Source organism: Meles meles, chromosome 19 (assembly GCF_922984935.1).
Source record: "Meles meles chromosome 19, mMelMel3.1 paternal haplotype, whole genome shotgun sequence".
Taxonomy (NCBI): Eukaryota; Metazoa; Chordata; class Mammalia; order Carnivora; family Mustelidae; genus Meles; species Meles meles.
Window position 1 is genome coordinate 40,364,189 of NC_060084.1, and position 13,649 is coordinate 40,377,837.

At 43.5% G+C, this 13,649-nt stretch overlaps 1 protein-coding gene and 1 non-coding gene across 2 annotated transcripts; both read left to right on the forward strand.

The window, feature by feature from the left end:
* Nucleotides 1–1,477: 1,477 nt before the first annotated feature.
* NUDT19 (nudix hydrolase 19) lies at nt 1,478–8,434 on the forward strand. Its single transcript, XM_045989383.1, has 3 exons — nt 1,478–2,365; nt 6,343–6,550; nt 7,475–8,434. The coding sequence occupies exons 1-3, from the start codon at nt 1,664–1,666 to the stop codon at nt 7,678–7,680; spliced, it is 1,116 nt and encodes a 371-aa protein (XP_045845339.1). The 5' UTR covers nt 1,478–1,663; the 3' UTR covers nt 7,681–8,434.
* Nucleotides 8,435–13,542: 5,108 nt separating this feature from the next.
* LOC123931926 lies at nt 13,543–13,649 on the forward strand. The gene has a single exon (XR_006816347.1). It is a non-coding gene; the product is annotated as a U6 spliceosomal RNA (small nuclear RNA).

Sequence of the window (13,649 nt, forward strand, 5' to 3'; positions counted from 1 at the left end):
AGAAAACAATGCTGTGAAACTTTTTAAAACTCTTTTCAAAAAACATTTTGAGACATAATTTTTCTATGGTGATTCAGGAGGCACAGGATGTTATTAGTCAGTCTCAGGTGTATTTTGTTTAACCCAGGTGACATGCCTTGGCTTCTAGGAAGGCTGAACAGGTTTTCCTGCTACCGTGGAGTGACCAAGTTCAAGTTTTCTCTTTGTGGCTAGCCCCATAGATCACATTCTCTTTCGTTCCGCTGTTTTTTGTTTTTGTTTTTTTTTTAAGATTTTATTTATTTGACGCAGAGAGAGAGTATGAGCGGGGGAGAGGCAGTCAGAGGAAGAGGGAGAAGCAGGCTCCCTACTGAGGAGGGAGCCTGATGCAGGGCTCCATCCCAGGGCCGGATCATGACCTGAGCTAAAGGCAGATGCCCAATCCACTGAGCCACCAAGGAACCCCTTTCTTTCCGTTTTAAACTGAAAAGCTTGATAAATAATGGATAACAGAAATGAATTTGGGCTTGCTGAACTCGCGACTGAACTAAAAGACTGCACACAGCTATAGGTGAGAAGCAACAAGAAACATGGGGCAAGATCCCCCCCCCCCCAGTCCTACCATGTTCTAATCAAATAAGGACTTTCTCAATTTTAAGTAAAGCTGGGCAGGACTGGTAGAACATAAGAATGAAGACTCAATTGGGGCGCGTGGGTGGCTTAGGGTTAAGCCTCTGCCTTCTGCTCAGGTCATGATCTCAGGGTCCTGGGATGGAGCCCCTAATGGGGCTCTCTGCTCAGCCGGGAGCCTGCCTCTCTGCCTACTTGCGATCTCTCTCTCTGTTAAATTAAAAAAAAAAAAAAAAATCTTTAAGAATGAAGAGTCAACTGCCCTTACCTATGAAGTAAGCAGCTGTGTCAAAGTGACTCACTCTCTCATGCCAAAGCAGCACATGTAACCCCTAGAGCTACTAGGGGGTCGCTGTGCACGCTTACTGCGTGACCTGGAGCACCTGGCACTGTGCCCCTCGCAGGACAGGCCTGGGCAGGGAACTCTAAGACTATGCCAATAGGTTTGGAGACTGTTTCCAACACTTGCTGGCTGTGACTTTTAAAAAATCACTCTGACCTCTTTTCTTGCCCATTTTCCCACACAGTTGGAGGCTTGATCCTTTGTGACAGGCGTTACTGATTATATTCCCAGTTAATTATGTCCTAGACTTTCTTAGGCTCTTCTTTGTCATAACGAAGTTATAAATATGGACAGAATGTCCAGCTGAAATATCTTTTTTCCCTTATTGCTTCTAAAGTCTGAGTTCACCTGTCCTGGGTGGGGACAAGGAGGTCCTCCTTTCAGGTGGCTGTGAACGACAAGACAATTCCTCGCTGGGGGCAGTGATAGCCTTAGTCCTACCAGTGCCAGACTGGGAACTAAGGCAATAGAGGCGGCGCCGGTTCCCCTTGGCGCCACGCCCCCCACCCCCTCCGAGGCAGGCGCGGATGGAGGCCAAACAGCCCGAATTCAACCGGCGCCCAGTGCGCAAGCCACGCCTCAAGCTCGTCCTATAAGACACCGGCGTGGGTCCCCAAGCCCAGGACAACCGCTGGGGACGGTAAGGTCGGTGCGCGACAGCTCCCGCCGTAACGCAGCCCGGAGCTTGGAAGCCGCCCGCCACCGCCCGCCATGAACGGCTCCCTGCGGCCGCGCGCCAGCAGCTGGCGGCAGGCAGCCACCGTCGTGCTGGCGGCCGGCTGGGCGCGCCCAAGCCCTGCAGCCCCGTCGCTGCCCCCCGAGGGCTTCCGGCTGCTGCTCCTGCAGCGCTCCGGGAATCAAGGCTTCCTGCCCAAGGCCCACGTCTTCCCGGGAGGCCTGGAGAGCACCGCAGACAGCTCGGCAGACTGGCTGCGCCTGTTCGCGCCGCATCACCGGCCGCCGCGCTTCGGCCTGGGGCCCGCACGGTCGCGGCCAGCTTCCTTCCCGGGGCTGCCCGACGCCCCCGCCGCCGCCGACCGAGACGCCGCGGCGCTGCCGGATGACGTCGCTTCCCGCATCTGCGCCATCCGCGAGACCTTCGAGGAGGCGGGCGTGTTGCTGCTGCGGCCCCGGGCCGCCCTGCCCGCCGTTCCCGAGCTGGGCCGGGCGCTGGCACCGCCACCGGGCCTGGACGCTTGGCGGGACCGTGTCCGCCGCGACCCGCGCCACTTCCTGAGCCTGTGTGCGCACCTCGACTGCACGCCTGACATCTGGGCGCTGCACGACTGGGGCGGCTGGCTCACGCCGTTCACGCGCCCCGGCGGCCGCCGCTACAACACGGCGTTCTTCTTATGCTGTCTGAGCGAGCCGCCGCCGGTCTACCCAGACTTGACCGAGGTGGTGAGCTGCCAGGTAGGGCGTGCTGGGCCGGAGTGGGGACCCACCCAAACTTGAGAATGAGGGTCCCGGCCGGCAGCGAAGGCCCATCTGGAACCTCCCGATAAGCCAGCCCAGGATAGAGAGGCTAATGACAGGTGCTCTTCCAACTATGATGGGGCTCCAGGTGGTGGACCGTATCTACCTAACAACATGGCTTAGCCTGGCCTACCTTAAACGTGCTCAGAGCCCTTATATTAGCCTTCTGCTGGGCAAAATCCCCTAACACGAAGGCTGTTTTATAACGAAGGATTGACTTAACTCATGTAATTTATTGAATACTAGAAGTGAGCAACAGTATGCGTGTAAGCATGTCTTTGGTTTACCTTCATGATCTCATGCCTGACTGGGAGCTTGCTCATTGCTCCTGCTCAGGGTTACCAGTAGTAAGTAGCTAGCTGGGGGGAAAGATCAAAATTCAAAAGTAACGTCTACTGAACGCATACGGCTTTTGCAGCATCCTAAGTTTGCTAAATTGTAAATTGAACCAAAGTCCTGTCGATGTAGCTTCCTCCGAGCCATAGAGCCCACAGAGAGGGCATGGCACCCAGGAAGTCCAGCCGTTAGCCCTACAGGCCAAAGCCAGGACCTTGGTGAAGAGCTCTCTGCTTTCCCCAGCTTCACAGTCCAGGCCTTACTCTGCCTCTTCCATGGTTCCCCCAGGAGACCTGAGGAAGATCCCAGGAATGTACAGTGCTGCTCACATGCCAGGCTCCTTTTTGAGCACTTTACCTGCATGAATTCATTTCATGCCCACAACAATTAATTATGAACATACTTTATGTGGTTTCAGTCTTAAATTCATGGAGACTTGTTTTGTGGCCACCAAAATGGGTCTGTCTTGGTGAATGTTCCCTTTACACCTAAAAAGAAGAATGCTATGTTTGATGTAGTGTTTGTAAAAATGTCAATTAGGTTAAATTTGTTGGTAGTGACTTTCAGTTCTTCTGTGCCATTTCCTTGTTCTATCAGATATTGACAGGAAGGCTGAAAAAAAATTTTTTAAGATTTTTTTTTTAAATAGTCTCTACAGCCAATATGGGGCTCATATTCAGAGCCCCGAGATCAAGAGCTGCATGCTCTACTGCCTGAGCGAGCCAAGTGTCCTAGGAATGGTGAAATTTTTAGTGAGTAGTTATGGATTAGTCTTTTCCTCTTTTATTTATTATTTGTTTATTCATTTTTAAAAGATTTATTTATTTATTTATTTGACAGAGAGAGATCACAAATAGGCAGAGAGGCAGGCAGAGAGAGAAGGTGAAGCAGTCTCGCCTCTGATCAGAGAGCCAGATGCGGGGCTCGATCCCAGGATACTGGGATCATGACCTGAGCTGAAGGCAGCGGCTTTAACCCACTGAGCCACCCAGACGCCCCTAGTCTTTTCCTCTTTTAGTTCTGTCAGGTTTTTCTTCATGTATTTTGAAGCTCCCTTGTAAGATGCTGCATAGACATTTAGGACTAGACATTTAGGACTGTTAAAGCTTGATGGATTAACCCTTTAATTATTGTGAAATGAGCTTCTTTATCCCTGGCAATATTCCTTATCCTGAGATCTGAAATTTCCTCTGTCTAATGCTAATATAGCCACTCTCCCTTTTATTTGATTAGCAAGAGCATAGGATCTTGTCCCAGCCTTTAATTTTAACCTGTCTGTATCTTTACATTTGTTTTACTTTTTAGAAGATTTATTTATTCATTTCAGAGAGAAAGACCATGAGTGGGAGGGCTTCACCAACTGTACCACCCAGGCACCCCTCTCTGTCTTTATATTTAACGTATGTTTCTTATAGACAACATGTGCTCTTGCCTTTTTTTTTTAATCAATAGCACAAGTTCGACCTTTTAGTTGGAGTGTTTAGATCATTTATATATATTTATATATTTAAGTATTTATATTTAGTTCAAATCTATCATTTTGCTTTTAGTTCTTTACATGCCCCATGTATTTTTTTTTTTGACTTTATTTATTTATCTGACAGATCACAAGCAGGTAGAGAGGCAGGCAGAGAGAGGGGAGGAAGCAGGCTCCCCGCTGAGCAGACCCTGGGACCCTGGGATCATGACCAGAGCTGAAGGCAGAGGCTTTAACCCACTGAGCCACCCAGGCGCCCCTGCCCCATGTACTCTTTGCACTATTTCTTTTCCTGACTCCTTTTGGATAATTTAAAAATTTTTAAAGAACTCTGTTTTACTACCATTATTGACTTATTAACTATACCTCTTTGTGGTTATGGTAGGGTTTGCAATATATAGGTTTCGTTTCATGTATCATGTTAGAATCTTAAAATATACTTAAATTTCTCCCCCCATGTCCATTAACAATTGTTGTCATACATTTTACTTTTATTGTTATTATGAACTCTACAGCACACTGATTATTTTGCCTTAAACAGTCAATCTTTAAAAGACTGTGAAAATGAGCAAAAAATGTATTTTATATTTACCTGCATATTTACCATCTTCATTTCTTTGTGTAAATTAAAAGCTACAACTGGTTTCTTTTCGCCTGAAGGACTTTCTCTTTTTATTTTTTTTTTTAAAGATTTTATTTATTTATTTGACAGAGAGAGATCACAAGTAGGCAGAGAGTGAGAGGGAAGCAGGCTCCCTGCCAAGCAGAGAGCCCGATGCGGGACTCGATCCCAGGACCCTGAGATCATGACCTGAGCCGAAGGCAGCGGCTTAAACCACTGAGCCACCCAGGCGCCCTGAAGGACTTCCTCTTATAGGGCTTGTATTTCAGATCTTCTGACAAGAAATCTTATAAATTTTGTTTGTCTGAAAAATCCTTCATTTTGCCATCATTTTTCTTTTTTTTTTTTTTTCTTTTTTTGCCATCATTTTTCTTGAAAGATATTTTGGCTGGGTATAGAATTGCAGGTTAACAGATTTTTTTTCTGTCAGTACTTAAAGATGTTGCTTTGGTATATTCTAGTTTGTGTTGTGTAATTTAAGATAAGTATGCTTTTAACTCTTTGTTCCTCTGTATGTAATGTATTTTGTTTTGGTTTGGTTTTTTTGGTGTGTATGGCTACTCTAAATATTTCCTCTTAATCCTTGGTGTTTATCAATTTGATTATGATGTGCATGGTTTTCTTTTTGTTATTTATTTCTTCAGATATTTTTCACTTTTCCCTAGTTTCTGGGACTCCGGTTACACATTTATGTTGGATTACTTAATAATGTCACTGATACCTTATACATTTTTTTCAGATATTTTCTCTCTGTGCTTTATTTTGAATAGATTCTAGTGCTATATTTTCAAGTTCTCTCTCTCTCATATGTAGCATCTAGCCGGCTGTAAATACTATACTGTGTATTTATTTTTAAAGATTTTATTTATTTATTTGACAGACAGAGATCACAGGTAGTCAGAGAGATAGGCAGAGAGAGAGGAAGGGAAGCAGGGTCCCTGTTGAGCAGAGAGCCTGATGCGGGGCTCGATCCCAGGACCCTGGGACCATGACCCGAGCCGAAGGCAGAGGCTTTAACCCACTGAGCCACCCAGGCGCCCCTATCCTGTGTATTTTTTAAAAGATTTAATTTATTTATTTGACAGAGAGAGATGGCAAGTAGGCAGAGAGGCAGGCAGAGAGAGAGGAGGAAGCAGATTCCCCACTGAGCAGAGAGCCCGATATGGGGCTCGATCCCAGGACCCTGAGATCATGACCCGAGCCGAAGGCAGAGGCTTTAACCCACTGATCCACCCAGGTGCCCCTCTATCCTGTGTATTTTTCATTTCAGAAACTTTTCATTAACCAACCTCTTGGAGGCAGGGGGTCAACCCAGATGTTGTTACCAAATCTTTTCATGTTGTCTCAGAGGAATCTAGCAAGTCACATTAATGAATTAATTTTACAACTTCAATTAGATTTGGGTACTAACCTAATGATTTCAAATCTTTGATTGCCTCTGGAATAAACCTTAGGAGCCCCAACCTTTGTCTTCCACAGTGGTCATCTCCATCAGAGGCAACTGAGAGTTTCATATCAAAGGAAATTTGGTTTGCACCTCCACAATTCTATGAAATAAGAAGACTGGGAAATTTTGCCTCTGTCTCTGACTTGCACAAGTTTTGTTTGGATGGCGCATCAGAAGAAATGGAAAGATGGCTGCCGATCACATTTTTAACTGCTGATGGAATGCTCGAGCTTTTACCAGGTAAGTCAGTGAAGTACCAGTGCTTTTTCACATTTAGTATTCACATTTAATGCACGGGGCTGTATGGCAGTATTGCCCAGCACGGAGACATGAATTACTATCGTTTTACACAATACAGCAGTTTATTAAGTAAGGTCTAATTCTATAAAACATCCATAGTGTTTATTTTAACCAAAAGTTCTGAATATTTCACTTTGTACACACACATATACATTTATTTAAATGTTTACTAGATCTTGACAAAGTTCTTTCTTATATATTCTCATTTTTTTTACATTTTAATTTTGAATTATGAGAACAAAGTATGAAGTTGAAAACTTCTGTTTTCAAGTACATTCTATTAAGAACTTGAATTATGAGCAGTTGTCAATTTATTTGAATTAGGGGGTTTGTTGGTGGTCATTTGTTGGACAAGTGCCAGGTAGAGGTTTTATGGCAGTTTAGAGTGGGGTTTTGTGACCGGTCTCCCAGCTACTTGGCTCAGTTCTCAGAATAGTGATAATATTTGTTCCTCATCCTACAGTGGAATAGTTCAGTGGTTTTGATATGTAAAGACAATTTCGATTATTTAACCTTAAAATTATTAGAACAGCCCACATTGAAACCCAACAATATATGGATATCAAGGCCAATATTGATATTGACTAGGATAAAGCAAGTCATGGGCCAGTCTAAAACTGACAGTTTGTGATGAAAAAATACCAGTCATAAATACTTTTGTGCCCAAAGAAAATTCTTGGCTGGGGAATGGAACTGTGGGGAAGGAAAGAAATTTAGGTAAGCTCATAAAATTAGAGTTATTTAACACCTGTCTCAGTTCTAGACACGACAGAGATGAAAATAAATACCAGTGTGTATGTATGTCACTAATGTATTGGAATGTTTTATAACATAACACTGCGGAATCAAAATACTATTTTTCAGGAGACGAGCTGTACTTAGAAGATTCAGAATTTTTAGAAAATGTTATGTCCACTGGAAAAAAGACTGAAGAAATCATGAAGGAAGGCAAGATATTTCACCGACTTGTTTTACACAGCCGCCATGTGTATAATCTCCACGTGACTATCCAGTCAAAGTATAAACATGTTTATCCTAAGACCTATATAATAAGTAGGAGCCATTTGTAGGGCACTGCATATTTGTACTTGCTTGGTTGACTGCTTGAAGTTGTCCTATGGAATAGGGAGGGTTGACTAGACCTGCTTGGAGCACAAGGACCTGCCTCGAAGTTACAGTACAGTCTTTCACATTTCAACTGTATTACAGCACTTCCTTGCTTATTTCATTCTTCAAAACTTACAGTCTCACACAAGTATAATGATCTTGTTCCCAGATTGAGGAAAAAAACCTCTCACAAGGGTTTCCAGTTCTGTATTATTTTTGTATTATTTTATTAACAAAAGTTTAAGACACTCTCCTGCCATTGTTGGGTGTACTAGCACTTTCCTTGATGCGCTTGGGAGCTGGAACTGTGACTCCCTTAGACGTGCTGCTGGAATTAGTTTAAGGGTGTCTGATTACACAGGGAACAGTAAACTGAGACGACCTTCAGGTGACAGGGTCATTATTTTCTTGTTATGTCTTTAGCTTGATGATTAACCTTCAATTCTGTTTAATACTAAAAGGCCTTAGTTGTTAGGTTTACCAGATGGGAAACCTGTTTTAAAGGCTATGAAGCCATAACAAAAGCCATAATTATTTTTACTCTGGAGCCAGTAGCTAATGAATACAATGAGATTAGAGAGACGTAGAACTAGTCATCATTCATTGGTGTTTTATTAATGATGATTATTTTCAATATTTTTAATATGGGTTATTTTTTCATGTTATTTTAAGAGAAATACTATTTTGATTAAAGATGGGAAATGGCTAAGACATCAATTCTGTTTCAGATGCTTGACTGTATCATCCATCCTACAGTGGATTTTATTTTTCATGAAATGTCTTAATTTTCCTACCTATAAAATCAAGGTATTGATGAATAAGGTATATGTGTATTACTTAATCTTGGCTGGAGGAATACATCTAGATTAGTGGTTCTCCACCCAGAGCACTTCTGCTCAGGGGACATTTGGCAGTGTCTGAAAACATTTTTGGTTGTGAGCGTGAGCTGCTTCTACCACTTAGTGGGGAGAGCCCAGGGATGTGGTTAAATATCCTACAGTAAATAGGACAGCTGTCCACAACAATTACCTTGTCAAGGTTCAGAAACTCTGATCTGAAGTAAAATTGGTTTTCTTCAATGAATGGTCCCAATGTGTACATTTTGAGAACCATACACTGTTAGCATTCCCTCTGGCTTCTGGACCTACAGAAGCTCTCCTTACTGATTTGGCTTTGGGCATAATACTATTTCATTCTCACAGAAAACAGAATGTTATAGCTGGAAGAGAACTCACTGAACACCATTATTTTGCCAATTAGAAAACAGAGAGTTTCACACAGCTCATCAGTGCCATAGCTAAGAGTGGAACCTGGTGCTTTGACAAGCAAGTGACATTTGTCACCTACCACCAAAAGCAGAAATGGTAACAATTCGGCCCACTGCGTCTTGGTATCATAGTCACCAAAGAATCCACAGCACAGCCAAGCACTGGGTAGAATAACGTTGTATTCACACGGAGAAGAGGCAGAGCAAAATCGGTTTCAGTAGTTCAGGTCAGGCCCCCACGGCCACCAGGTGCTCCTCCTGCAGTGGACAGATACAGGATTGGCCAGGTGTCCTGGGATGCACGCGCTTACGCAGAGCAAAGGAGGACGACATTGAGTCTGAAACAGAGAAAGATCTCCCACAGAAGGCGATGAGGCCAGCACAGGCTGTGAAGACTCTGTTGGTAGTGGAATGTTCCAGGCTCACTTCCCTAGCTGGGAGAGAGTGGGAAAACTGCATAGCACTGCCTTTCCCAACCCTCTTAGCCCTGCACCCTTTTTGCTGGAGTTATGTGGTTCAGTGGATGATTTTAGGAGAAGTGACAAAGTAATTTGACACAGGTTTCTTCATAACAATGTATTTTTGTCTTTTTCATCTAAATGAAACCTTGTCTTCCAAGAACTCCTTTTGGAAGACTCACTTGACTTCTACCTGTTGTGATACCCTAGGGCCCCAACACAAAATAATAGGGCAGATCACGTGTCCCTACTCCTCCTCCTTCTAGACCCCTTCCTGCCCATGCTGGCATCCCTACTCCATGCTGTCTCCACCAGGACGCAGCCGGGAAAACTCACTTTCTCTAATACTATGCAGTCTCTCGAAACCGAAGTTAAAATTCAGGAATAAATACGAAGTCAGTGTTCGTTTCCATTCCCTACCTTCTTTTGTTGATTCCTTTGAATGACTTCCACGAGAATCCAAAACTACACGGGCATCAGCATTTTAAGTTAACATGTCTCGTCCTCACAGTTCCCTTGTTAATAAAAATAAGCATGCTCTATCCTGTGGGAGACACAAAGGGCTCGGGTATGAGGGGACTTCTCTTCTGAGGGATTTTGAAAGGGGTACCCTCACATTTGGGCATATGTAGTTATTTACTGACTCTTCTCAAACCTCTGTTTTGTTTTTAACTTCTGCAACTTCTCAACTACTTGTCCTCTTTCTCTGTAACTTCTCCTCTAACTGACCTTTAGCTCTTAGAGCCCTCATTACCTGTTCGCATACCTTATTGGGTCCTTGGGTGAGGTAAGCAACTTCCAGGTTATATCCTTTAAAAAGAAAACTGCTGGGGCGCCTGGGTGGCTCAGTGGGCTAAAGCCTCTGCCTTCGGCTCAGGTCATAATCCCAGGGTCCTGGGATAGAGCCTCACATCAGGCTCTCTGCGCAGCAGGGAATCTGCTCCCCCCCTCCCTGCCTGCCTCTCTGCCTACTTGTGATCTCTGTCTGTCAAATAAATAAATAAAATCTTTAAAAAAAAGAAAAAAAAGAGGGGCGCCTGGGTGGCTCAGTGGTTTAAGCCGCTGCCTTCGGCTCAGGTCATGATCTCGGGATCCTGGGATCGAGTCCCACATTGGGCTCTCTGCTCGGCAGGGAGCCTGCTTCCCTCTCACTCTCTCTGCCTGCCTCTCTGCTTACTTATGATCTCTCTCTGTCAAATAAATAAAATCTTTAAAAAAAAAAAAAAGAAAACTGCTTGCCCTCTAGTTTCTCTTTTTCCCTTCTAAGTGACTAAAAATTGTGACAACTGAAGCAGCTTCCTGGGACCCAGACATAGAAGCCAGGTGTTAGGACATAACTGTCTGCCAGACTTGGACTGCTCACCTCTTGCTTGCTACGTGAAAGAAAAAGAAGCCACTATATTTTGGGGTCTCTTTGTTAAAACAGCTAAGCTTGTTCCCTAATCTACAATTTTCCCTTTTAAGCAGGTTCCCTCAGCACAGTCTTCCATATATCAGAAATCTGCCAGTAATTTAAGCTAAAAATATTAGTCATTCTTGATTCCTCATTTTGCTTGATATCTAGGGGACTAGTGAGTCCTGTTGATTCTGATGCCTACAATTACCTTGAATTTTCCATCTTTTTTTTTTTAATTTTATTTATTTATTTGACAGAGATCACAAGAAGACAAAGAGGCAGGCAGAAGAGGTTGGGGGTGGGGGAAGCAGACTCCCTGCTGAGGAGAGAGCCAGATGTGGGGCTTAATCCCAGGACTCTGGGATCATGACCTGCACCGAAGGCAGAGGCTTAACCCACTGAGCCACCCAGGCGCCCTGAATTTCCCATCTTTCCACTGCCATCACCTTAGTTGAGCCCCAGTTATATTTTACCTGGATGCTATCAGCCCTGTAACAAATGTAAGAGCTAGTCTCTCCATCTTCATTCTTTTTTTTTTTTTAAGATTTTATTTATTTATTTGACAGAGAGAGAGAGAGAGATCACAAGTAGGCAGAGAGGCAGGCAGAGAGAGAGGAGGAAGCAGGCTTCCCGCGGAGCAGAGAGCCCAATGCGGGGCTCGATCCCAGGACCCTGAGATCATGACCCGAGCCGAAGGCAGCGGCTTAATCCACTTAGCCACCCAGGTGCCCCTCCATCTTCATTCTTAACCTCATGACACATTCTCTCCTATTGAACTGGAAAAGTGTTCTCGATATCCAAATGTAAGCCATGTCCCATCACTGCCTTCATTAAAACCCTTCAGTGGCTTTTCTTCACATTTAAAAGCTGAATTTACTGTGGCCTGCAATGCCCTACCTTTCTCTCTAATTTCATACCTCCTTCTCCTTCTACACTCCCATCAGAAGGGTCTTCTTTCTGTTCCCTGATTACTCAAAGTTCCTTCCCACCTCAGGATCTTTGCACATACTGTTTGCCTTGAAGCAAACCGGATCTCTGGTCGTATTTTTGTTCTTGAGTCACTGTTACCACTGCATCAGGAAAACAGATGAGGACATGAGAATTGTTGGCATGTATAAAAGAAGATTCCAGGACAAAGGGGAGCAAAGCATTATTTAGAGAAGAGAATAAAATTTGCTTGAGTTGAAGAAAAATGTTGATCTTCAGGTAAAAAGATCCTGTTGCTGTCAAAGGAAAACTAACAAAAATTGCCCAATATTTGGATGATATTTTGAATTTCAATGATAAAGAATGCAGATTTTCAGGAAGGAAAAAGAGAAGATCGCTCACGAAGGTAGAAAATCAGGCCTGTGAGTGTGTCACAGAATAACAGGATATACTGAGCAGGGGGAAAGGATGTATGTAGTCAATAGTTCTATTGTGTGAAAGTCACATACAATTTTCATTTACATATGGGCTCTGAAAATTCCACCTGTTCTGAAAAAATTCACTTGATAGAAATATTGTGGATAACAGATTAATCAGAAACATTTAAAGTAGAAGTAGGTGGTAGAAGTCCTAACGGTGAATGTGGAAATCAATTAAATATAGGAAGTAAATATGAATAAAATAACTATAAAGCACTGTAAATGTTTTGAAAGACATACTGTGTAAATTTAAAATGGATGAAAGACTTAGATGTGAGAAAGGAAACCATCAAAGTCCTAGAGGAGAACATAGGCAACAATCCCTTTGACCTCAGCCATAGCAATTTCTTGCTAGACCCATTCCAAAGACAAGGGAAACAAAAGCAAAAATGAACTGTTCAGACTTCATCAAGATAAAAGTTTTCCACACAGTGAAGAAAACAATCAAAACTAAAAGGCAGACTACGGAATGGGAGAAGATATTTGCAAATGACATATCTGATAAAAGAGTATCCAGGGCGCCTGGGTGGCTCAGTCATTAAGCATCTGCCTTCAGCTCAGGTCATGATACCAGAGTCCTGGGATCGAGCCCTGCATTGGGCTCCTTGCTTGGCAGGAAGCCTGATTCTCCGTCTCCCTCTGCCTGCTGCTCCCCCTGCTATGCTCTCCCTCTCTCTGTCAAATAAAATCTTGAAAAAAAAGAGAGAGAGAGTATCCAAAATCCATAAAGAACTCATCAAACTCAACACCCAAAAAAACAAATAATCCAGATAAGAAATGGGCAGAAGACATGAACAGACATTTTTCCAAAGAAGACATCCACATGGCTGACAGACACATGAAAAGATGCTCAATATCACTCATCATCGGGGAAATACAAATCAAAACCATGATGGGATACCACCTTAACACCAGTCAAAATGGTTAAAATTAACAACACAGGAAACAACAGATGTTTGCAAGGATGTGGAGAAAGGGGAACCCTCTGACCCAGTTGGTGGGAATGCAAACTGGTGCAGCCACTCTGGAAAACAGTATGGAGGGTCCTCAAAAAGTTGAAAATAGAATTACCCTATAATCCAGCAACTGCACTATGAGGTATTTACTCAAAAGTAACAAAAATACTGATTTGAAGGGGCACATGCACCCCAATTTTTATAGCTACATTATCTACAATAGCCAAACTATGCAAAGAGCTCAAATGTCCATCAACTGATGAATGGATAAAGAAGAGGTGGTATATATATTATATATTATATGGTGGTATATATGGTTTTGTGATAACAAATACCTGTTAAGTACTCACTTTGTCAGCATATATGCTAAAATTGGAACAACACAGAGAAGATTAGCATGGCCCCTGGGTGAAGATGACACATAGAGTCATAGAGCATTCCATATTTGG